Source organism: Penicillium cataractarum, assembly GCF_028827025.1.
Source record: "Penicillium cataractarum strain IBT 29864 chromosome Unknown utg000008l, whole genome shotgun sequence".
NCBI classification, from domain to species: domain Eukaryota; kingdom Fungi; phylum Ascomycota; class Eurotiomycetes; order Eurotiales; family Aspergillaceae; genus Penicillium; species Penicillium cataractarum.
Window position 1 is genome coordinate 4072076 of NW_026622744.1, and position 24910 is coordinate 4096985.

Consider the following 24910-nt stretch of genomic DNA (forward strand, 5'->3'; position numbering starts at 1 on the left):
TATTACAGTTCGAGGATGTAGCAAAGTGATGTCACACTAAAGCATAATAGTTTCACACCAAATTTCGGCGGTGAAAGAGATTATTATCCTTTTATATGAATTACTGTGCTCTTTTAGGCTTAACGGTGCTAAAAAATTCTTTTGCTTTGTTGTCTAAATGTAAAGATTTTGTTTATTTGACCTTTTTCAAAAACGCCATGATCAACATGCGGCTCACCATTCATAACACACAAAGAACTATACTTCACTTTAGTCTATTTTTATACAAAGAGTGGATCTTGAAGGAAGAGACTACTATCATATAATCATTCGACCTAGTAGAGATATCTAATCGTAATCTCTCAATGAACATTTATAGAAAATGCTAAAAGCTGGTTAAGGATATACGGTGTTATTATACAAGAGTGATGAGTAACTAGTGCAAGACTAACTAATTCCAGGAAGATAATATGAGATGAATTGTTTATACACTAGTTTCTAATACCGCTCTTACGGCAGTTAGGTAGTGTGAGTATGACACAAGGAGGTTCCAGGACCCTCAGCTTTAGCATGGCCCTACTAGACTGCTTCTAGCAGCAGTTCCAGTGATGATAAGCTTGTATACTTCCATATTTGGAGACTCATTTGATAGGTACTAGTCGTCTAGATTATTGTTTTTGAAAGACAACAAGAAAGTATATAGAAGATAGTCGGGAAAAAATTAATCGACGGCTGTCGGATTCGAACCGACGCCCCCGAAGGGAATTGATTACGTACATTGAATCATTCAATGTCATTCGAGTCAATCGCCTTAGACCACTCGGCCAAACCGCCATTTGATTGGTCAGAAGGGGGGCAAATGACTACATAAACCACAACCAAAAAGTCTCAAACGAGCTTCCTATCTGTTTACACGCCATGGAGTCCAAAGATTAAGATGAAAATAGCTCTTACGAGAAGCAAAATTAATTTGAGTGACCATAATGTTGACCACAAATGCCCCTATGGTCGTTACCTCTACGAAGGCCTTTCATTGTAACCCCGTCTTCTGGAACAGAGTCGATGAACGGTGGCCCCGCATCGGTTGGATTGACCTCCGAGTCCCAGTCTTCGCAAAATGCATAGCTTAGCATGCGTCGTACATTATGAGTAACTCATGGAGCAAAGCTAGATGCATAAAGCCCCAAATCATATAGTCCTACCATTGTTACACACCGGAAGGGACTTGTTCGTCTCCCTATCATCGCAAGATTGGTGTTCCTATCCAATTACAGAAGCTACGAAAAGAAACTATCCATAGCGGCTGCGAAAGGAATGGAATTCATGTCTCGTAGTAGGTATACCAATTCTCGTCTGTTCCAATGAGACCGTGCTAAGGTTTTGAATTCTCCATAACCCTTCCGGGCTTCGCCGGACCATCTACATAAGACGCTCCCAACTCGGAATTGTGACTGCTATATCGGCAACGGAAATATCCATACTCGCAATGGTTGCGGCTCTGACGGGAACTGCTCGGGGAGACAACGACCCGAAAAGGTATGTTCCGCCTGTTATGCCGCCTGTTGTGGAGCAATTACCCCGCGACTACACTTCGAGCGGGGCGGTTTCTACGAAAAGAGAGTGGGCTTGTAAATAGGCGGCGACTTCCAAATAGTAAGACATGAACCTGTTCAACCTGCAGTTTTCGGCATCTGTGCGGTGATTGCGTGTCACAGTCATGTCTGAAGACTCTCTTGTTGTATTCAAAGACTCCCCTGGTCTTCTCAATCTTGTCGGGGCCAAGATTATAGCTGATTCAGCTGATTTCGCTGGCGTTCATCATGCAGCTCGGGCACTAGCCGAGGACTTTGGTCGAGTTGTACGAGGCAAACCAAGTTCATTTGAATTGGTACAAGAAGGCCGCCTAGAAGCACCGGCCGCTATTATCATCGGGTGCATAGAATCATGCTGGATGATTCGGGAGCTGGAGCAGGCGGGGAAGATTGAAACTGCTACAATTCGAGGCAGGTGGGAATCTTTCATCACTTGTGTTGTTGATGACCCGCTTCCTGGATGTGCTAGGGCCTTGGTGATTGCTGGGAGTGATAAGAGAGGAGCAATCTTTGGGACATACACCCTCTCAAGCCAAATTGGAGTATCACCGTATGTCGTACTGTTGATTACGTTTGTAATGATCTCACTGACATACTTTTTCCTCGAAAAGCTGGTATTGGTGGGCAGATGTCCCTGCGCAGTTCCATCCGGAGATATATGCGCGTCCAGTACGCACTACTCAGGGCGAGCCGAGCGTCCAATTCCGTGGAATTTTCCTCAATGACGAAGCACCGGCACTAACAGGCTGGGTGCTGGAGAATTTCGGAAAATACAACAGCAACTTCTACAAGAAAGTCTACGAGTTGCTTCTGCGATTAAAAGCAAACTTCATGTGGCCCGCGATGTGGCCGGGGTATCCAAACCCTGGTGCTGTATTCTTCTTGGACGATCCAGAGAATCAACGTATCGCAGATGAATATGGAATTTGCGTTTCCACTTCCCATCACGAGCCAATGCAGCGTGCTTCGACTGAGTGGTTCCAAAAACACGCGGATGGAACGTGGAACTGGCTCACGCACCGTGATGAAATTGTTCAGTTCTTCCGCGAAGGCGTCCAGCGTGCAAAAGGGCCTCGAATCATATTTCACTCTAGGCATGCGCGGTGAATATGATAAGCAGATGGTTACTGATGATCCGGGTGCTGTCATGCGAGATGTCCTGCGAGAACAGCGCGCTCTTTTCAAGGAAGTACATGGTCGTGAAGATGCGGTACCTCAGGTACTGGCACTGTACAAGGAGGTGCAGGATCTCTATGAAGCTGGAGAATTTACAGTTCCAGAGGATGTGACGCTTTTATTCGCGGATGACAACTTTGGATCTTTGCGTCGCCTGCCATCAGGGGAGGAGCAGAGCAGGTCTGGAGGTGCAGGAGTAAGTGCAAGAATTCGTTCAATCTAGGGGAAGATTATGGGAGCATGTGGATTTCCACACATTACTTGACAAGCTGACCAAAATGTGGAATAATCTGAATCTGAAATGGCTGACACTTTGACCAGATATACTACCATTTTGAATACGTTGGCGCGCCACGGAGCTACAAGTGGATCAACTCAAACTCATTGGTATGTTACAACTTGCCATATACACATCCGGAGCTTGATCAACTGACGTGGCATACAACAGGGTAAAATCTATCACCAGCTGTCTCAAGCATATCAGAGAAATGCCCGAAAGATCTGGGTCTTTAACGTTGGCGATATTAAGCCAATCGAGGCCCCCCTTACGTTTGCGATGGAGATGGCATGGAACATCGACTCGGTCCAAATGAATACCATTCCTCAGTTTTTGGGAAGAACCGCGGCCAGTTACTTCAAATCCAGCTTGAGTCTTGAAATTGTCTCTATTTGGCATGAATACGATCGACTCGTGCGCATGCGAAAACACGAGCACATTGATCCGGAAAGCTTTGCCTTGCTACACTACAATGAAGCCGACAACATTGTGACTCGATGGCAGAACCTGGAGTCACAGGCACAGTCAGTATACGAACAAGTATCTGAAGAGCAGAGACCGGCATTCTGGGAGCTTGTCGTTCACCCGGTAAAGGCAAGCTCTATATTCACCCAATTGAGGGTAGTTCAAGCTCGAAACCAGCTTTATGCGCGCCAACGGCGGAACACAGCAAACAAACTTTTGCGTCAAGCCCTTGACCTTTTTGATGCGGATTTCAAGCTATCTCAAGAGTTTCACTCGCTCCTCGATGGAAAGTGGAATTACATGCTATGCCAACCGCACATGGGATATGGAGATACATGGCACGCGCCTTCGCGTGATGCCATCTTCGGTCTCGCATACGTGCAGCGACATCAAAATAGCAATATAATTGTTGGGCAGATGGGAGTTGCAGTGGAGGGTCATGAAGGTGTTAGAGCTGGACGAATTAATGAGGAGAGTGAGCGAACACATCCAAGTCGACGGGATCTTGTTCCAGGGCTCACACTTGGCCCCGTGAGTCGATATGGTCCGACCAAGAGATGGTTTGATATTTTTACCAGAGGCACGCAAATTATTCATTGGAGCGTCTTTGCTCCTCATTCCTGGATTCAGCTTTCTGAAACAGCAGGCACCTTGTTTCCCGATGGCGGTGATGTGCGCGTTTGGATAACGGTTGACTGGGAGCAGGTCCCGGTGGATTTCGATGACGAGGTTTTGATCAGTGTTTTATCTAAGGAAGGAGACTTTGAACATGTTCATCTGCCTCTGAATGGTCAGAAAGCCCCTGAATCGTTCTGTGGCTTCGTCGAATCGGAGGGCTGTGTATCTATCCCCGCTTCAGGGGTGGAGACTAACGCACCATACCAGCATCATCCAGAACTTGGCCGTTCAAGCGAGGGAGCGGTGACTATTGCGGGACTCGGCTTTGGAGACGATGCTTCTGTGCCATGCCTTGAGTACCCGGTCTACACCTTTTCGACGTCCTCGCCAACCTTGACTCTGATCTTCAACATGACTCTTGATATCGACCCCGCTCATCCTATGTCCTACGAGTTTGCAATTGATAACGAGCCCACACAGAGTCATCTGTTGCTGCCAAAATCTCAAGAGAAAAGAGATAAACTTCCAGCTGAAGGCTGGCTGGACGCTGTCATGGATTGCGTTTGGAAACGCGATCACGCTCTCACCAAGCTTGATCCTGGCGCTCACATCATCAGAGTCAGGTTAAATCACTCAAATTTGCTGTTGGAGAAAATCGTGTTAGATCTTGGTGGATTGAAAGAGTGCTACCTCGGACCTCCACCCAGCATTTTAATCGCTTAGCTAGCAACAAAAAAGGAGCGATGAGCAACGTGCTGTACATAGACATTGATAAATTCTGCCTAGATTCTTTCAAAAACATGTACTTTGGAATATGTTGAAACTTAATCCAATTATGAATAAATAAAGCAAAGCAAAACTATGAGCGATCCACCGTCCATTCAACTTCATGCTCCACACGAATAAACATAGGACCTAGAAACTCCTCCAAATTCTCCCTTTCCTTACGACACCTATCCGACTCGGCCTGAGCCACGCACGATGTAAGATGAACTTCATCATCATGAGCTCGCAAGCCCAGCTCGGGCTTGCCGTCAAAAGAATCCATAGTGTCCGATCGACTATGGCTGTTGTCACTACTGCTAGTGTTGCTGATATGCTCTCGCAACCGATTGACTTGACTCATTTTCTTGCTGTGACGTATCCTCTTTCGAAGATAAAGTAGATGTTCTGCCTTCATGAATGATTGGATGAGTGGTTGGAGCGCTGGCAAACACGCGCAGATTATGCCAAGGCAAGGTTCCACGGTGGACCAGACGTAGACATTGCTCATCACCCATGTGATATCTAGGGTTCCCTTGAGATATGTCAGGTAGTGGAGTCGCACGATACTGGCGATACAGACACTAAAACGTGAATATTAGTCGGGGTCGAAAATAATCACGCAGAATATATATTGGCGGGTCACGTACAACACACCCATAAAGAAGACGCTAGTTATCATGATCTTCTGAGTAACTCGCAACTTCAATCTCCAGACCACCGGGACCGGGATGAGAAGAATCAAGACATCAATAACGACATTGGCGGCTGCATTTCCGATATAGTAGTTGTAAAAGTTGTATCGATAATGACCGCCCTTTGAGTTGTAGGTTGATGTCCAGAAATAAGCAACCGGGTCACTGCTAACCAGGAGGGCAATCATGCTTCCCACTGTCCATCCAGTTGTTAGAAACAGGCAAATCCAAATCGACCAGTTTCGCCCAAAGATGCGGCGGTAAAAGGCCAAGATAGAGATCTTGATGAGGAACAGCTCAAATAGGTAGACGAAAAGATAGGTGAATAAGATCTGGACATTCGTGAGTCATATACATCATCGCTTCTGGAGGTGCATCTATATACCTTCTTCATTTTCACCATGGCACCAATTGTCACAAGCCAGACATGCTTTCCCATTCCATAATGGCCACCGGCTAATGAGGCAGCCAAAAGGGCCAACATAGGAACCTAGAAATGGATGAGCTTTTTGAAGGCTTAACATGCAAATAAAATGGGTTCCCTCACCAAAGTCGCCGCAATAAGCCATTCGTCCAGAAAGGGTCTTGGCTTTTGGCTCTGGAGTCTCACAATAAATCTGATCGCAACGGCGATTACCGCAATAACGGAGATGGTGATAACAGCAGCATTGTCTCTCCATGTCCGGTTTTGCCTAAGGTCAACATTTGCTGGTGGCGGACCCAACACAGCCGTGATGGATGTATTCATGAGATTCTCCATGATACGAGAGAGGGAGAAGTGCCTCACACGCAGCAATTTGGGCTAGCTATCATCAAAACTCAAACTCAGGGTGAATTATCGCTATTATAAGAAACGCTACTTGTGCATCTAACATTTCTTGGTGAGAAACCCCCCGCTGGCTGGGACGGGGCCGCCCCCAATGAGTAGGTCAGACACTACAAAAGTGTGGTACTTGGCCCCGATTTTCTGCATGGAATACACTTGATGGGGCTGTAAATAAGCCCTGGGGTGTATTAGAGAAAAGAAAGTGTCGGGCCAGGGGCCGAATTGTAGTTTGGTGCTGTGTGATTGGAAGTACGGACTGGCAGTGCTTATGTGTCTGCACGACGAGGAAACGTAGAAGGATTCCACGTGGGAGATCTCAAGTTTCATGTTCTAGCTGAGTGGATTGAAGGCTACTGATCAATTCACAAGTATGCCATGTTTGAAAATGAAGATGCATCAAGTTAGTTCCTCTGCTTCGCCATAGTATATCTCGCGTCAAATTATTACCTGGTATTAACCCTGATTTTTCAAGAAAGCAAGAGCAATGCAGGAATACAGTCACTAATTACCACTCGAAGTCTGCCTGATCGGGCGCAGGACCGCCCCAAGTCGCATTTATGCCCATCAGTCTGGCGTCAGCCCAGTAATCATATCGTGTCACCTCATGGGGGCTAAACCCTCAAGATCAGTCGTGCGAATAGGCCTGCCCCATTTCTCTTTAGAATAAGGGCCACGCGCCAAATTTGTAAAACAAGGGCAAGGGGGAGAGGGCAAAAAGAATTATAAGTACCTCCTCTCTCGTGAATCGAACTCGCGACCTTCACGTTCCCTATATACTTCACCAAAATGCTCAATCACCACCCCACGATGCCGAAGTCCATACTTTAGAGGCTGGCCCGGCCCACACCTAAACCACACTAACCAAAGAACCTCGCTCTATACCACTATAATACCTTAAAATATCTCATTCAAGATTTAAAATAGAAGATGTAAGAGAGTACTAGATAGTTATAAGTTTTTATAAAAAAATAAAAGAAGAAGATATCCGCGAGCGAGGTACTTTCACTTACGTCGCTCGCATCCCACCCGCCCCCTCTCCCCCCTTAGGGTGTGCCCGGTCATCCGTGGAGTTGTGCTCGACATCGGATACCAGTCAACCATATTTCCCCTCAATTTTTCCTTCACGGGGCACACCCACTGGCCAACCAGGTAGCGCCAACCTGGTTGACCAACTAGGCCATATGAGGGGGGAGAGTGCCTGGAATAACTGGAAGTTGGTGATAACCCTTGTTTACGTTCGGACTTAATGGCCTTTGTACACCCGTACTGTCCGACTTGAACGTACTAGGAGGGGGGAAACCACGCCGCGTAAGGTAGATTTATTTCTGGTGGCAATGAACGCCAAGTAATGGTGTCATCGACACCTACACAAGGAAGCAAAGAGGGGAATCTGAGTCAATTGTCTATCTAGACGATGATGAAGAAGAAAGAAAGGAAAAGAAGAAGGAAAGGGCCTAAATAACTAAGGCCTGATCCTGGAGAAACCCATCAAACCTGCAGAAGCAATCTATGCAGGTACAAACGGATGACTGCACAACCAAACGGTCGAATTCTCGAGGGCGAGTCGTCACCAAGTATAGGTAAGCTCCCCGCATTTGATATTATACCATAATCAACAGTTCTTCAGGACATTATAGTTCGGCCTCCGAACTTCCACCTCCGCCGAGCCGTTCCCGCTGACTCGCTCAGATCCCGAACTATACTCCATGGATCAACATACCATTTCTAGCCACCATCCAGAACACACCCTTCATTCTGGGCAAATCAGATTCGAAAAGAGTTTTGAAACTCGGCGAATTCCACCCCTCAATTACGCAAGAGCTGTATTTAGTTGCAGATCCTATTTGCGGGGCGCGGGTGAGTAGAATGCGGGCGAGTGTGACAAACTCACCCGCTCGCTAAATAAAAGCGCGCTGAGATTTTTTAGAAATGTTTTGAAGCTTTTCATTTTTGCACACAATTCATATCGACATTAATTATACCCTCTAAAGTTATTTGGGTGTTTCGAGAGTTCATATTTGTTTATTATGGGCTCAAATTACGTGCGCTTCGCTTCCGACATCGTCTCCAATACAGCCATGCTCTCGGCTAGGTCAACATCCACAGCCACCGACGGCGCGGGACTCTCAAGCGCTGAAAAAGTCACCCTGTATGTTATCGCAGCGATAGTGGCTGTTCTTATTACTGTGGGTATCACGATCGCCGTCCTTCGGACACAGTGCCATGATGGACCATGGACTGCTCATTCCTCGGGACAGCCGCGACAACGCAGTATGACGAAAGCACTGCTCAAATCTATTCCATTGGTGCAATATGATGATGAAAATGATGCTTTGAATGGAAAGGCTCGGCCAGCGAACGACTCTGGGAAGACTACGTCTATTGTCGAAACGGCGATGTCTATGTGTGCTATTTGTACGGATGAATTTGTCAAAAATCAACTCGTGCGAGTCTTGCCTTGTGGGCATTTATTTCATCAGAACTGTGTTGATGAATGGCTGGTCAGAAGGTCGCGGACATGTCCTACATGGTAAGTCTCACCCCATTTGGTTTTATAATAGGTTCAAGTCCTCTAATGAATTCGTATAGTCGATATGAACTCACGCCATCTGGGAAAAGTCAAACCACTGAGATGGCTAAAAATGCGGATGATATTGAAGTTGGATTGCCAGACGTCGAGGCTCGGCATACGCAGCCCCACGGTCGATTGCATCGGTACCTGCGCAGTCTGCGCTCTACGTTGCGGAGGGACGGTAACACTTCTGGGTCGCTATGAGCTAAGCTCGACTATATTGCATATTCTTAATCTAATAACGAAGACCATGACTGAATCAACAAAATCAAGTTGAAGTAATAGATGTGTAGCTAATGAGGTATTGTTAGCATGGAGAGGGCGAGGTACGTTGTCTTTCTTCCCAATAATGTACTCAATAAATGACTAGATAACTGCCCATGCATAAGAGCCGTGACTAAATCCTCCGCTAGGGGAACGTCGCCGTTGCTGTATCGGGCCGAATGCAGTATGATCCATGTTTAGAGCCCAGCAGGACGTCCCTTTGGGAATCGGCATTAGCACGCACAGGCGCATGACAGCTGCCGTAGACCCGACACGATGGAAAGCTAGTTGATTCGTGACGAGGCACTACGCTTGGCTGTCCTCAAGACTTGTCTCCCTAAACGGTGGGGGACAGATGGCACCAACGATATGACAGACGGAGCATTTTTCTCCAGATCCCTGCCACTCCAAAACCTCGTGTCTATATAGTGCAGCCTGAATTCACAGACGAGAACGAGGGCCCACGCGGTAAATAGAGAGGAATGTCATCATCGAGAGGGGTCCCCCGCAGCCACCGCCATAGCCGGTGGTCCCCGTGCACCGTAGATGAGGCTGTCATCATCGACAGCTGTCGATCCGAGCGGGAACGCCCGCTGCGGGCTCGCGCCGATGCCGAGACCTTTAGCGTCAGCACTACTACTTCGTAAGCATCTCACCTCCAGGAAAAACGGCATCGGTAGAGATATTTGGTGGTAAAGGGGGCTTTACTATGTGAGTTGCCTTTTCGAGCACAGCGAACAAAGCACACATAGCACTAGTGCGCGGTGACGCCCGTCTACCTCCCATCCTCGACTAGCAGTTTCTGCTCGTTAGTGTTGAGCGTTTGGAGCTGGAAAGTCGTACCGAGCTGCAAAACGCCGAGTCTATCCACGGTATTGCCGAGTGACCCGCTCTAGGATCATGCGAGGTCGCTCATTCCCGTCACCTTGGGCGAGAAGGGGGTGAGGGGCAGCTGGCAGGTTTCAGAGATCTGCTCAGGGGACGGCCCATGGGGACACGCTAAGGCAGGATGGCCCCAACGGTGTTAGTCAGTACTTTTGGGTTCAGCCCTTTCACTGGACCAGTGCTAGAACTGGCATGAGGCACAGGAACATGGCCGGGGGCAGCCGGATGGATAGACACAGGCTGCGTTCCATCCCGTTGACATCACGGAGGAGGGAACGTTTGCGCTAGCATGATAAGCCTGTCCACCCGAGGAGGTAGGATATAGTGTTGAGAGAGGCTCCCATTCTTGTCTCTGCTGGCCGCGCCGCCTCTTCGTCGATATCTGGTGACTCGATGCCGATCTTTCACAGACGCAGAGAAGCGAGTTTCAGAATTGCTTTGGCCGTTACTGTTCGATATCAAGCGGAACTGGAGCCCGGAGCTAATTGCGGGGAGTTCGGATCCACCAGCAAGGCTTTGTGCTCATCATCATCACCATCATCCCGTTAGGCAAGTGGGTCGTTGGACCTGCAGCTGGTCTAGAATTAGCTGTCAGCAGATGAGACTGGAGGGGGAATACGTAGTTGAGACTTGGTAGAAGAGGGAGGAAGTAAACGAAGGCGATAGTGGAGCGCGCGTATGTAAGGAGCCTAGTCAGCGCTCCAGCGTTACCTGACCCGCACCACTTTCCATCTCCTTCAACCTTCTTCCACTTTCTCTTTCTCTTTCTTCTTCTTAACCATCGCCTTCTCTGATTACTTTCTGGTTGCCCTTTCTCTCGTTGTCGGCCCTGTTGAATGCCCTCTTGGTCTTGAGCAGCCTAAACCTGCACCTTATTTTTCCCCCTCCTCCTCTCTAGAGCTCCTCCTCCCCGCACCCCGACACCATGTGAGTTTCGGAGATAAAATGCAGCCTGCTATCTTACAAATGATCTTCAAACTAACGCATCCACCCCCTCCATCCAGGCGTATCACCGTTAGCGTCATCCGCCCCGAGCAGGCGGACTCCGATATCATCAACCTCGAGGTTGGCGGCGACATGACGATAGAGCTACTCAAAGCCATCGTCGAAAGCGAAACCGATATTCCCCCCGAAGTCCAACAGCTCGTCTTCAACAACCAGCTCCTGCAGATCCCCTCACAGACTCTCGACCAGGTCGGGATCGGCGAGGGGGATATGCTCGGCGTTCACGTCAACATCCGCAGTGGTCCTCAAGCCCCCTCACGGTCCTCCGCCACCGCCGCACCCCCCTCCGCCGCAGGCCCCAGTGCTGCGCCTCGCCAAAACGTCGCCCCGCGTCCCGGCATGCCTGACCCGGAGACGATCAGACTACACATTCTGGGTGATCCACGCGTACGCGAAGCTGTGCGCAGACAGAACCCCGAGTTGGCGGCGGCGGCGGATAATGCGCAGCAGTTCAGGAACGTGTTACTCGCGCAACAGCAGCGCGAAGCGCAAGCCGAGGCCGAGAAGGAAGCTCGTATTGCGATGCTGAATGCTGACCCGTTTAACCCGGAGAACCAGCGCGAGATTGAGGAGATTATTCGCCAGAATGCGGTTACGGAGAATCTACACAATGCCATGGAGCATCACCCTGAATGTGTGTTTAGTTGAAGACCCAGGATCCTCCGTTGCCCGCCACTGTCCCCGGGATACCAGCTAAGCTAACTTCTTTATATAGCATTCGGCCGTGTCACCATGCTCTATATCCCCGTCGAAGTCAACGGCCACCGACTCAACGCCTTCGTCGACTCCGGCGCCCAAGTCACCATCATGTCCCCCGATTGCGCTGTCGCCTGCAACATCATGCGCCTAGTAGATCGACGATACGGTGGTATCGCCAAGGGTGTCGGCACGGCACCTATCCTGGGCCGCGTACACTCGGCGCAGATCAAGATCGGCGAGATGTTCCTGCCCTGCTCTTTCACCGTCATGGAGGGTAAACAGATTGATCTGCTGCTAGGTCTGGACATGCTGCGCCGGCACCAAGCCTGTATCGATCTGCAGCGCGGTGCTCTGGTGATCCAGGACCAGGCCGTGCCGTTCCTTGGTGAAGCTGATATTCCCAAGCATCTGACCGAGGAGTTTGAGGATGAGCCGACCGTGAAGGGCGCAGATGGTGCGGAAGTTGGCGCGCGCACCGGTGCGGTCACGCATCAAGCTAGTGGTTCTTCAGGACAATCCCAGCAGCCGCAACAGCAGCAGCCAGCGCCCAGGATCAACATTCGACCTGCGCCAGCGTCACGGTGGCCACAGGCTTCTATTGCGAAGCTCACGGAGTTGGGCTTCACTCGTGAAGAGGCGATGCGGGCGCTGGACGCCGCGAATGGAGATCTAGATAGGGCGATTGGATTCTTGCTCTGAGAATGGATCATGGATCACGAAATGATGGAATCGAGTTTGGTGTTGGAAACAGCCGTTGCATTGTCTCGTGATTCTTCCCTCTCTTTTTCTACATATTCAGGCGTTTAGCGGCGGGGGGCCCAGGTATTGGATATTGTATTTAGCGGGACTGTATCATGTCTTCTGTTCTCTTCTCTTCTTTTTGGTGTCGTGCGCATTGCGCGTTATGCCTCGTGCCTTGTGCCTTATTCCGGTACTCGTTCCAGTACCCTCGTTTCTGCCCAGCTCTTCTCATATCCTCGTCATGTATCCATGTCCGTAGCGCAATGTACGATTATATGGTGGCATCCGGCATGGCGATCGTGTGATCGTGTAATCCGTAATCCGTGATCCGTAATCCGTGATCCGTAGCAAGGAGTGATACCATAGATTCCTGTACTTTTCATACCTTCGATCTGCATCCCCTCTGCGTCACAGTGTATGCGGATCTGCATGTGCCTGTACCTCTGGCATCGAGGAACTCCTTATGTACAACCAACAACCCCTTTGCAAATGCAAACCAGACTAGATTGGACTAGACTGGACCTGTCCGGTCCCAGTCCGGCCTAGTCTAGTCTAGTCTAGTCTTGTCCTCCTCGCTCGCCATAAGCTCGGGATATGACGTACTCACTCGCGCTTGCTCTTTGGCATCAACCGAGCACGCAATCGAACTACCATGTCCAAAGCCATAAGCGCACCTGCATCTCGTCAGTCCGATTCATGATGTGTGTTATTCGTGCAGAAAAGACGACACGGAAGGGAGGAATTGGAATAGAGTGTCCCGAATTGCGCATTGCATCCCGCTCGGGCTTTGAAGGCTCCGAGGGTCGGACTGTTTTGTTTTTGTTCTTTTTGTAGAGTTTTTGTCTGCTACTCACCTAGTGCAACGTATGGACCGTAGAGGGAGGTGATTTGTTGTTTTTCGGAGGTTGTGCGATCGGGCCAGCTCCAGACGTCGATTAGGCAGGTTAGGGAAGTGACGAAGGCTTGGATGCCAAAGATGAGGAGATGGACTGGGATGAGGGGGTGGTCTGGATTGGAATTGTTAGTTTTGGGGAGAGGTGTAGATGGCGAATGCTATTTGAGATAGAGGATGGGAAGGAGGATAGGATATGAGATAGTGGGAGAATGGAGGAGGGTATAAGCGCGGTTATCAGATCATTCCAGGCAGGAGGTCACAGGGACACTCTATCTGGAGTCTAGACTATCCATCCATTCAATCTGGTCTGATCTTATCTGCTCCATCCCCAATCTCCACTCTATACTCCCCTCTACTCTCTGGTGTAAACATACCTCCAATCAATCCCCAAACCGCCCACAAACTCGCCGGCACATGATAAAGCAACTCCATCCAAATAAACGCGCTAAACCACACGGGCGCAGGGTCCTCGAAGAATTTATCCCGATACGTCGCGATATAGTACCCCCGCAACTGCGCCGATAGATCGGTGCGTAGCCAGGAGGGCTGCAGGGGCACGGTGTCGATTAGGAAGATTATGGGGACGTGGGTGATGAAGAAGAGGAGGTAGGCGCAGTCGCGCTTGCGGGTTGATAGGGGGGCCATCGTGGCCTGGGAGGACAGGGTTGGAGATAGCGGAGCGGAGTGGTGTTGGAGCTGTAGCTGGAGCTGGAGCTGGAGCTTGGTGGTGCTGTTTGTGGTGATGGGATGCCGAGAGCCGAGGTCGGAGGGGCTGGAAAGGGTTAGAGTAGGACCGTTGGAGGAGCTTGTGTGGATGTGGATGAGTGGGTTAAGGGGAGGGAATTCGAGTGGAATATTATTAGGGAGGTGATGAAGGGGGTATGTCAACTGGTCAGTATAGACTAGGTCAACTGGCGAAGGTAACTACAGCAACTACAGTAAGCAGCTAAGCGACACAAACAAGACTAACGCCTCAACGAAAAAAAAGGACCGATCAGGTGGGGGCTTTCGACCGGCGATCTGGGACCATGTTTGCTTTTTCTCGGATTTAAGCTTAGTGGAGATCTGGAATCTGGTCCACTGGCCTCTACAAGAGAGATATCAGAGTAGATTCTAGAGTAGAGCAGGGAGTAGAGATATGAGATGAACTAGATATGAATATTATCATCTTGTCCCCCGAGTCAAGCACATGGGAGGACTTTTCATTCCGACCGACTATTTCCAGCTTACATCTCCTTTAGGTGCTTGAATGGTCAATCTCCCGGATCGAGCTCGTTACGCTACGGATGACGAACAACGTCGACAAGCCACACGATGGATCCCCCCCTGCAATCCCTCTAGAAATCCTGGATACTATGGATCCCCCCTAAACCGGTGAACCACGGGAGACGCAAGTCTGGCACGAGTGGACATTCCGGCCCGGTCCCTGATGGTGACAAAAAACGACCGTAAGGACGTGATCCACAGTCACGAACTAAAAAATTAATTGCCTCGTTTCTTTTCCCGTTCTCCCCGAAATTTGGGGGCTTTCGATTTGGAAGGAGAAGCAATCGTTGACTAACAGGTTTGTGAGTTGTCTACTACTACCTTGGGTAGGTATCCTGCCCGATTATCGATTATCAGGCGAGGAGACTAGCAGACTACTGTAGCTAATGTAGTCGGTTCCCCCGGGTTCTCCTCCGCGCGGAGACTATCCGCACGAAGATTACTCTTCATAGGGGAGGCGAAATGAAAAAAAAACCTGAAGACCTGGGGACGGGACTGGGGACCTTTGAAGCAACGGAAGAGCGGGTTCCTATCACGTCACGGCGTCGTGGATGCTAACTGGACGGAGGAAAGATGGATCGTATCAATATCGCTCCGTCCCTCGGCATCCTGACGGAGACAGGAGACTAGGGAAGGAGGAAAGTGTAGACTAGTCGAGTGGGCTAGTCTGATTCCGTCATTGATGCAGCAGGGAAACCCGGGAGTCGGATTGCATCGTATCGTTTCCAGGATTGTTGTGGCGCTGGGAGGTGCACCATGGAAGGACCCGCGTTCATACTGTTGTATACAGTGTTGCTATAGGCTCGGTCGGGGTTACTATCCTTGTCTCTCCCTAAGGTACGCCCTGCAGTTGGAAAGAAAGAGTGGGACAAAAAAGCGATTCGTATGATGTGCCCCCGGTCGGGATTCGAGTTCGCCGAGAGACAAGCGCTGGTATGTTTTTCTCTTTTTTACTATTTTCCATGTGCAACGTGGTCTGATGGAGAAAGCAGACGACATCGATGAGGTCAACGGGCGGGATTAGAGCAGACCGCATGTTTGGGGGGGAACCAATGAGTTACGGACGTGGACGCCGAAGGGGTAGAAGTGGAGGTAGGGGGAATGGTGGATGGAAGGTTAGTGATTGGAGTGATTTGGGAGGAATTGAAGGAGATTATTGGATAGACCGGGGAGGGTTAAAAGGGCAAAGATTAGGGGCGAACAGGGGTATTTGATTGGGATTAGACGCAGAAGCTCGAAGGATAAGAAAGAAAAGAAAAAGTGGGGAGAGAGCTTTGAAACGGGCATCATCCCGGGCAGATGGGACCTCCACCGGGATTTTCTGTGCTTCTTCGCTTGATCGGTGGAAGCTACAAAGTACGAAATCGGATATCGCATATCATTAGGACTGGAGTACTTCTGTCTTCGGTGCCTAACGGACTTGTGATCTCATTCCGTTACCGAGTAGAATGAACTATAACAGTTGATCCTTCAAAGATAACCCTTTCGAATACGACCAAGTTACGGTCAATTGGACTATCAGTAAAATTAGAATCCTCCTCGAACTCTGGTCTGCACAGATCACGGCAGATAATGCACATTGGCATTCCGCCTGCAGCTGCCTTATCGATGCACAGTCCATGGCAGGATGAGAAGCTGCTGCGTTTATACAGACAGGACGGAGTAGAAGCAGCCAAAAAGCCACTAAAGCGGAAGCAACCAGCCGGCTCTTCGAGGCCGAGGCTTGCATGATCTCCTAGGTTTCTTTTTTAGTTCTTAGTCCTTGACTAGTTCATATTAGTTCATGGTGTCATCGTCGGTACTCGAAGCGCTTACCTGGTTAGGGTACATATCTCGGCACTGCGAGGATAAGGGACCCTAGGTAGTGACGGAGTAACTAGCTGTACAAACAAGTCGGTAGCTTAACGGCCAGCCCGTACTCGGTACCGAGGATGATAATCGCAATTAACTATGTATTCTAGCATTGCAGTGTATCTCTACCACTTGTGTATCTCTTCGGGGAGCGGTGAAAACTCCCATTTTTTCCAGAACGGAAGTATGACGGGGAAATGGGGACTGTTGACTCCGTGATTATCTATGCTCTTTCTGATTCTATAACTTAGTTAACCAACTACTGTACTCCGTAATCACTCTCCCTAAATAATTAATCATTTTAATTTAAATTTTCCCAAATTCTAAACGGGCCACGACAACATCTCTGTCTTTTTCTCTCTCTCTTTTCCCTCCAATCTAATTCTAGTTTCTACACCTCCCCCATTTCCCCTTCCCCTCCCCCCTCCTTCCTTTTCCCCATAATCATATCCCTTGTCCTAAAATGTTCCCCATTCTTTTTCTCCTTCTCCTTCTCTAACAGGTCGGAACCCCCCGGGATCGGGCCTTGCCTCATCTTTCCTTAATGATTTGAGCTGATTTCCTAGATTTGTGCTGACCGCTTCTCCGAGCAAGCGAACCGATGCACACAGACCACTTTTTTTTGAATTCCCATTTTTTTTTCTAATTATTTCTGTTTCTTTTTTTTCCTTCCAAATTCCCATACCCCTGTTAGCCTCTGTTAGCTCCGCTACTACCGTTAGTTAGTTCCAGAAACTCGTAGCTCCATCGCCTCCCAAACGTATCTGTTACCGCCCCTAAACCCTCTTGTGAGATACTAAATTCCGGATTTTTGTTTTTTTTTTCCTTCCTCGTTCTTCCAGTTCCTTATCCCACTCGGAGATGAAGGGGGACTAGTGTTTGAAGCTATCATGCAGGTCGGGGAGGGGCCACGATGCACATTTGCTTTGCATTTATTTTCTTTTTATTTACCTTTATCCAAGAGAATATGATTCCCAGATCATGCGTGAACCCACTTTTCCATTGGGTCGTGTGGGACCGAGTTAGTTGGTCGGTTGTATATCGGCTTGGGATATACACAGTAGATATACGTACTAGTCCTACTTACTAGGGTGGGTTTATATAAAAAGCTAGACGAACGTTCGGTTGATCTGATAATATTTTCTTTTTCCCAGTGGAACTTGGCGGGTCTATCCATACATCAACTATACACAAACACTACACTCAACCTTTACGATAATATTCTCCTCCCTTGTTCCTTTCCTATACAATGCCCTCCTCAGCCCCCCTCATCCGCTCAAAGGCCAATGGCCATAACGGCCACAACGGCCATAAACCCGAAATCCCCATCAGCTACGACATCAACATCCCCTACGTCGACGTCGACAAACTCTCCCACATCAACACCCCATACCCCCAATACCTCCCAACCTGGGATCCAATCTGGTTCGACCCCCTCCCACCTTTCGAATACCTCGATCCAGCCCTGCGCGTCAAAGACCCCGCCATGCGCAACCTCCTCACCCCCGGCGTAACCGTCAACCACATCCAACCCAGCATCGGCTCCGTCATCGAAGGCGTCCAGCTAAACCGGCTCTCGGACGCCGCAAAAGACGAACTCGCTCTGCTCATCTCCCAGCGCAAAGTCCTGGCCTTCCCGGACCAGGATCTGATCGATGATGGGCCCGATGCCCAGGAGTCGTTTATGCGGTACTTTGGTAAACCCAATTACCAGCCTGTCTCGGGCACGGTGCGGAATCACCCTGCTTTCCATGTTATTCATCGCGATGGCAATCGCGAGGAGATTGCGCGCTTTTTGGACGCCCGCACTACGACCACGCTCTGGCATCAGGATGTTAGTTATGAAATCCAGCCGCCCGGTTATGTCATGTTGGGTCTTTTGCAGGGCCCCGAGGTCGGCGGGGATACCGTCTTTGCCGCGACGGATATGGCGTATAAGCGATTGTCGCCGACGTTGCGCTCGTTCTTGGATACGTTGAAGTGTGTGCATTCCTCGGCCAAGATGATTGCGCATACTCGGTTGACGGGCGGTTTGGTGCGCAAGGATCCCGTTGATACCGTGCATCCGTTGATTCGGGTGCACCCCGTTACTGGGGAGAAGTGCTTGTTCTTGAATGCGGAGTTTATTACCAAGATTCAGGGCATGAAGGAGCCCGAGGTTAAGTGGATGTTGGATTTCTTGATGAATCATATTATTGCCGGTCATGATTTCCAGGCGAGAGTTCGGTGGCAGCCACGGACGATCGTGATGTTTGATAATCGGTCGACTACTCGTGAGTTTGGTCCCGCTGTTTTTATGCGAAGATACTAATGAACATAGATTCCGCGATCGTGGATTATCTCGATGAAGAATACGGTGCCAAGGCACGCCATATCTTCCGGCTGATTGCCCTGGGCGAGAAGCCTATCCCCGTGTACGACGAATTCGAGTAAAACGACCATGTCCCTTTTTATGCAAGCGATTTGGGTTTTCTTTTATCTGATAGACGGTCTTTCAAGTGTTTGGGTGTTTCGGTTTAGACCGCGTGCTTTCTGGGAATGCTTATATTTTTCTTCGTTTCGGGATGGTTGAAAACTACGACCACTTAATAGCAATTTCATGACCAAAACCTCTTACGATGAATGATGGCTTGCTCTTTGAGATTCGGAAGAAATGTCCACGTAGATATCCTTTTCCTGCACAACGAAATCATTTCATTACTATTTCCCCAGATACATAACGCCCTCGGGAAGTTCAATAGAGTTACAGAAACAAGGACGAAACTGTCCAGATGAGAGCAAGGGGAAGTGAACAAAAACCATGAGTCCTTGAAAAATCCGAATAAACAAGCAAAGAAACATGGCTCTCTTTTTACCATGACCTATTCACCATAACCTCCAAAACTAAATTCACCGTAGCAAATCCTCAATGCGTTGCCGCAATTCCTGGCACCGCTCCGTAATCTCCGGTGTCGTCGCAGTTCCCGCCTGCATAATCATCAACAAGATCTCCGAAACTCGCTCGGCCTGGCTGTCTCCTCCGAAGACCATGCCACCCAGTCGGGCACTTTCCCGGAACCATCCTTCCAACAGATACAGCAAATCCTTGGCAATGTACCGGCGGTTCGACCCGTGGAAGGGCGCCTCGTCGGTATAGAACATCGCCTCCAAAACGGTGAAGAGTGCGTCGTGGGCAACACCCAGATCCAGGAACAGATCAACCACCCAGTAGATCGCGCCAACCTCGCGTTGGAACTCTAGCGAATACCGTTCCAGCATGGGGAGGAGCTCGCGGACGGGGAAGACCGTCTCCGACATCCGTAGTCGACTGCCAAGGCTGCGAACCTTTTCGACGACCGCCTCGAATGGCTGCGGTGTGCCGCGATCCACTGTGCGTTGGTGCACTTCCTGGATCAGCTTCTGCCAGGTTGACTTGATGTCCGCCGCATTCCGGTAATCGCCGATGTAGAAGATCTGCAGGCAGATGTCATTGTAGCTCGCCGGGTCCGCGTAGTGGTTGAAGAGCTGCAGCGAGTGTTAGAATGAAAACAGTGGGTTAGCGAGGAAAGATAAAAACATACCGTGCTGATATCCAGGACGGGGCCATCTACATCACGGAGAACTTCGGTCCTGCGCTCAGGAGCGATACGATCGTCATCCTTGAGACGCTGCAGGAGGTCATCCTGAATGTTGGCCACGTCAATGAGGTTGGAAATCTCCTGGAGTAGGCGCTGACGTTCCTGACGGCCGACATCGCGGGTTAATGTGGAGCAGTTAGCACGAGCACGGCCCAGGTACTCGATGCGTCGGCCGAGTGGTAGCGCAAACGAGCTCTGAGCCAATTGGAATTGGACCTCGGCGGCCTCGAAGAACCGCTGGGACTGGGCGTAGTATTGCCACAACAGATCGGCGTGAGCAATATCGTCATTAGACTTGCGCTGCAAATAGCTGACAACGAATGCCGACTGGGTCTGAAGGAGTCGCTCGCTCCAGCCCTGCTCCAAGTACCAATCGTACAGACTGGTCAAGAATACCTCGTCAGAGGAGTCGGTAATGACACCGTAAGCCTCGTTCTGTCGCTTGGCAATCACAGTCAATTGACCATCAATGACCTTGGGATCAGAAGCAGCTTGGGTGTCCACGGCGACGATGACCTTAGAAACAAGATCGTAGCATTGTTTGCGGAAGAGGAAGTATTGCTTGCGGGGGTCCTGACGAGATATGAGCGAGGGTTGATGGCTAAGCCAGGGGAAGCCATCTTGGGAGGGAAAGGTCACCTGTTCGGGGCGGCCGTCCATGATCCATGAAAGGGCCATGTTGGCCTTGTCGGAGCGTTGAGCAACGTGAAGGGCGAGTGAGATGGCGCCTATCGAGTGTTAGCAGAGAAACAAAGAGGATACGCGAAGGAAACGCACCAGCAAAGAACTGATTAGCGATATAGTTATCCACAGCCGAAACCAAGTAATCCATAGGAAGGTTTTCGGCCACCTGCTGGAAAAGAAGCAAACTCTCGTTCAGCAAGTTGCGACCCAACTCCGAGTTAGCACCGGCTTCCGTCGCACGCTTGAGCTGTTCTTGCGCCTTGAAGATAACCACATCCTCGGCGCTGCAGAAGCTACCACACCGGCGGCGAAGAGCATCCGCAACGGTCTCAACATTGGATCCCTTGGCAATGTTGCGGTTGACAATACCCTTGACCAACTCCTTGGCAATATCGTGGCCCTTGCTCGTGCTGAAGAGCTCTTCGAAAGTCAACTTGAGGAATTTCTCCTTTGACTCGTCAGGCAAGGTAGCCACAATCTCGTCGACTCGCTCATCGAAGAGGACCAGCACAAAGGAAATGCCTTCAATAGTGTGGGATACGAGTTGAACCAGGGAGTGCAGAGCACGGTGCTCGGCTTGCAGTGCCGTCTCTTGCTGCTTGTTGGACACTCGAGCCAACTCCTCGGGTCCAGTTAGACCCTCGATAAAGCTCTTGTTGACCTTGAAAAATTCTTGAAGAGAGGACAGATCGTGCTGGATGGTCCGCAGCTTGGCGGCGCTGACCGAAGCAGACACGGACATGGCACCGTTCGGTCCCTTGCCCACCTTGGTAATGCTCTTCTTCCAGATCGACCGCAGGAGGCGCGAAATGTACAAGGCAATGCCGTCATGGCGGGGAGAAAGGTGGATGGTATCGATAGCCGGAGTGATGTTGTCCTGAACGGTATTCTCATCAGGAACCGGGCGTCCACCTTGCTCGATAAAGACCCTGCGAGCAAAGTCCAAAACGTGCGGGTCGTTGATCTGGGTAAGTCGCTGATCGGGAGAAACTTCAACACCCTGACCACAAGCCACGGCAAGTGCAGTAGCCACCGTCTCGTTGCGGCCATATGCCTTGATAAAGTTCACAACTTCCTGTTCAAGGCCGGACTCGCCATCGGCAGTACCACGACTGCGCGCCAAGGCAGCAAAGACATCGACCAGACGTCGCCGACGAATGACGTGAATGCCACTGTTGGTCAGGATTGCAATTTCAGCCGCTCCCTGGTCAAATTGAACCGCCAGCTCGTTGCCATATCCGCCTCCCGAGATTCCGAGAGGCCCAGTGGAACACAGACCAATATCCTCCGCACGTCCACCCAAATTCAACCAAACGGCCGACTCGGCAGTCTTGGCAATGTTCACACTCTCCGGCTGGTAGTTAAGACGACCGGGATCAGGCGAGGAGATGAACAATGTATCCATTCTCTGAGCGGTGTCCTTGCAAGTGAAGCAAAAGAAAAATCCAGGTGGGAATCGAGTCGCCATCCGGGTCGGGGACAATGACTGAATCGGGAATTTGGTGACGGCCGCGTTCAGTCGGGACACCCCATACTCGGTGGGCGCTGATACGGCGGCAAAGGCGGCCGTGTTGTCGACAGGGGGTGTCTTGACATGTTGGGCCTGCATGCTGGTAGGTGCATTGCTGCCGTTGGCCGCCGGTGCCCAGCTATAAGCGTTGGTGGCACTGAGATAGATTCGGTAACCAGTGGCAGTGGTAGCCACCAGGTGATACCGAGATGCCTCCGCAGCGGGGACAGGACTGATAGAAACGATCTTCACTTTAGGATTCAAAGTCTCGTTAGATGCGATGATATGTCCAATATTGGAGTAGATGTCCAATGCCGCTTTAGTGATTGCAAGAGAGATGGCACCATCCTCCTTCATGTGGAAGACTCGGATAGTAGAGGTGGAGGACAGAGTGTAGAGAAGTCTTCGGCTGTCATCAATCACCATCTGCTCCACATATTCCGAGGTCTTCTGAGACAAAGCGGCGAGGTTAGAAAAGCTCAGAGATGGCGCAAAGGCGGAGAGTCGGGAGCTGGTGTGGTTGATCTTGCGGCAGCGATTTTGGAACCATCCTTCCTCTTGTTGGTATGTAAGTTCATAAACATCGTTGTCAGATAATCCTCCAAAGAAAATGCGGCCGGTAGCGTCGGACGAGGCAAATACGTTGATATCGAGTCCACGAACCGACACCGACATTCCAGTCTGGTAAAGAGTGACCTGCTTGGATCCATTGGATGTTGATTCCACACCCATACCGAGCAAAATCACCTCGGCAGTCGTAGCGACCACCAGCAAGTGAGTAATTGCAGGCAAGAAGACTCCCGCGCGCGGCTTCAACAACTTGACCGCGTTGATGCTGTTTGGCTGATCCTCGAAGCCAACCAATTGCGGACTCGGGTGTGTGAAATCCCAAAGGTACAGCGCATTATCAATTGCCACCCACGCGTGATTCAACTCGGCGAAGAGACCCATGCTCGTCGATACTTGGGCACGATTGTACTGATCGAAGATTTGGTCGGGGATATTGTACATTTTGACTTTTTGGAAGGGAGCCCATGATTGGGAAACGGGGATGTCATATTCGGAGGAGAAGCCCTCTGCGCAAGTCATATTAGATTTGAACAATTATGGCACGAAGGGAATGGAAAGAAAAACTCACGAGACAGATAGCTGTCAAGGTCGGGATACCGCGATTCCTTCAAAAGAGTCTCGTTGATGGTGCGCGCGCCACGTTCCTCGGTAGTCAAGGTCTGGGTTTGAGCTTGTGAAGCCACCGGTGGCATTCTAGGCATGAGCGGAGATTGTGACGCGATGCCTTGAGGCTGTGGTTGTTGCGGTTGTTGCGGTTGCTGCTGCTGCTGCTGCGGCTGCGGCTGCATTTGCTGCGGCTGTCGCTGCTGAGGAGGCGATTGGAACGATCCATTACGAGCGACAGCAGGGGTCTGCAAGTATGCCCCGGGAAGTGGCCTTTGAGGCGTCGGGGGCGCGAAGTTGGTGGGCAAAGTCGGGTACGACATGGCGACGGATTCGTAGGTGCACAGCTGGGGAGGAGATGGGAGGAGAGAGGGCACGACTCCCCGGCCGAGCAAAAAAGCACACAAGAAGCTGCAGGATCAATCAATGGAAAGGAACGGTCAAAGGAGAGTGTGGAGTTGGGAAGGAGGGGGCGATGGGTAGAAATAAGCAGAGAGGCGGAGGGTAGGGTTGGGTTGCTTCTCAAGTTTCTTTTGCGAAAAGCGAGAGTCAACAATTGGAAGGCGCACGGACCACTTTAGATGATCTTCCGCCTTTTTGCAGGCTGAAGAGAGCTTCCTCGTCTTCGTCTGCATTCAGTGACTTTGCCATTGACGTACAATCTTGTCTTTGTTTTTTCCTCTAGGCAGAAATTTCATTCATCTTCACAATGTTCCAGTCTATGCGCCTTTCCGTTCGAGTTCCTTTGCGCTCGGTGCGCTGGAACTCTACGGCTGGTCCAACTCTGCCGCCGTTGATGGCCACTCTGCGCAATGATCTTAAGACGGCAATGAGAGCAAAAGATACTTCTCGGTAGGCAGAACCTCGAATGGCATTTAGTGTTCGCTTTGCGCCTAGGCAACAGCGCTTCTAGTGTACCTTATACTTACTATTGCAGCCTTAACGTTCTCCGTGCCTTGATCTCCGAAACCAACAACGCTGCCAAAACTGCCTCCCCCATTCAAACCGATATTCAGCTGCTCTCTCTGATTCGGAAACGAGCTTCTGCAGCTAAGGAGGCTGCCCAACAATTTGCTGAAGCCGACCGACCAGATTTGAAAGAGAAAGAAGATGCTCAGATTGCGATTTTGGAGGAGTATGCAGGCCACGTCAAGACCTTGACGGTGGAGGAAGTGGAGGCCGTGATTTCAAAGGAGATTGCTGCTATTAAGGAGGCCGGCAAGAAGCTGGAGGTTGGACAGGTCTTGAAGGCTCTGTTTTCCCCCGGTGGTGCTCTTGATGGCAAGCCCGCAGACCGAAAAGAGGTTGCTGGGCTGGTCAAGAAGGCCGTTTCTGCTTGAGAGAGCAGAGAGTATTGG

General features: G+C 50.2%; 8 protein-coding genes across 8 annotated transcripts; 5 read left to right on the forward strand and 3 right to left on the reverse strand.

Moving 5' to 3' along the window:
• Positions 1–1465: 1465 nt before the first annotated feature.
• Positions 1466–4830, forward strand: N7496_010550 (glycoside hydrolase family 115 protein; the record flags this gene model as incomplete). Its single annotated transcript, XM_056703463.1, has 6 exons — positions 1466–1607; positions 1695–2121; positions 2183–2548; positions 2610–2943; positions 3069–3134; positions 3196–4830. 6 exons carry the CDS (start codon positions 1466–1468, stop codon positions 4828–4830), a joined length of 2970 nt encoding a protein of 989 aa, XP_056552463.1.
• A 136-nt stretch (positions 4831–4966) lies between these two features.
• Positions 4967–6324, reverse strand: N7496_010551 (putative integral membrane protein Pth11-like; the record flags this gene model as incomplete). Its single annotated transcript, XM_056703464.1, has 4 exons — positions 4967–5453; positions 5520–5896; positions 5950–6054; positions 6112–6324. 4 exons carry the CDS (start codon positions 6322–6324, stop codon positions 4967–4969), a joined length of 1182 nt encoding a protein of 393 aa, XP_056552464.1.
• Positions 6325–8417: 2093 nt separating this feature from the next.
• Positions 8418–9166, forward strand: N7496_010552 (RING-H2 finger protein; the record flags this gene model as incomplete). Its single annotated transcript, XM_056703465.1, has 2 exons — positions 8418–8920; positions 8980–9166. The coding sequence occupies 2 exons, from the start codon at positions 8418–8420 to the stop codon at positions 9164–9166; spliced, it is 690 nt and encodes a 229-aa protein (XP_056552465.1).
• A 1911-nt stretch (positions 9167–11077) lies between these two features.
• Positions 11078–12514, forward strand: ddiA (putative DNA damage-inducible v-SNARE binding protein Ddi1; the record flags this gene model as incomplete). Its single annotated transcript, XM_056703466.1, has 2 exons — positions 11078–11750; positions 11832–12514. The coding sequence occupies 2 exons, from the start codon at positions 11078–11080 to the stop codon at positions 12512–12514; spliced, it is 1356 nt and encodes a 451-aa protein (XP_056552466.1).
• Positions 12515–13159: 645 nt separating this feature from the next.
• On the reverse strand, positions 13160–14297 carry N7496_010554 (EXPERA domain-containing protein; the record flags this gene model as incomplete). Its single annotated transcript, XM_056703467.1, has 3 exons — positions 13160–13230; positions 13411–13563; positions 13826–14297. Coding segments are annotated over 3 exons (696 nt in total), but the record flags the coding sequence as incomplete, so codon positions are not given.
• A 3520-nt stretch (positions 14298–17817) lies between these two features.
• N7496_010555 (TauD/TfdA dioxygenase family protein) lies at positions 17818–19001 on the forward strand (the record flags this gene model as incomplete). Its single annotated transcript, XM_056703468.1, has 2 exons — positions 17818–18841; positions 18889–19001. 2 exons carry the CDS (start codon positions 17818–17820, stop codon positions 18999–19001), a joined length of 1137 nt encoding a protein of 378 aa, XP_056552468.1.
• A 456-nt stretch (positions 19002–19457) lies between these two features.
• On the reverse strand, positions 19458–23875 carry N7496_010556 (putative non-repetitive nucleoporin; the record flags this gene model as incomplete). The annotated part of the gene is made up of 4 exons (XM_056703469.1): positions 19458–20072; positions 20129–20913; positions 20963–23455; positions 23518–23875. The coding sequence occupies 4 exons, from the start codon at positions 23873–23875 to the stop codon at positions 19458–19460; spliced, it is 4251 nt and encodes a 1416-aa protein (XP_056552469.1).
• Positions 23876–24261: 386 nt separating this feature from the next.
• N7496_010557 (uncharacterized protein) lies at positions 24262–24892 on the forward strand (the record flags this gene model as incomplete). Its single annotated transcript, XM_056703470.1, has 2 exons — positions 24262–24404; positions 24490–24892. 2 exons carry the CDS (start codon positions 24262–24264, stop codon positions 24890–24892), a joined length of 546 nt encoding a protein of 181 aa, XP_056552470.1.
• Between the last annotated feature and the right edge of the window lie 18 nt (positions 24893–24910).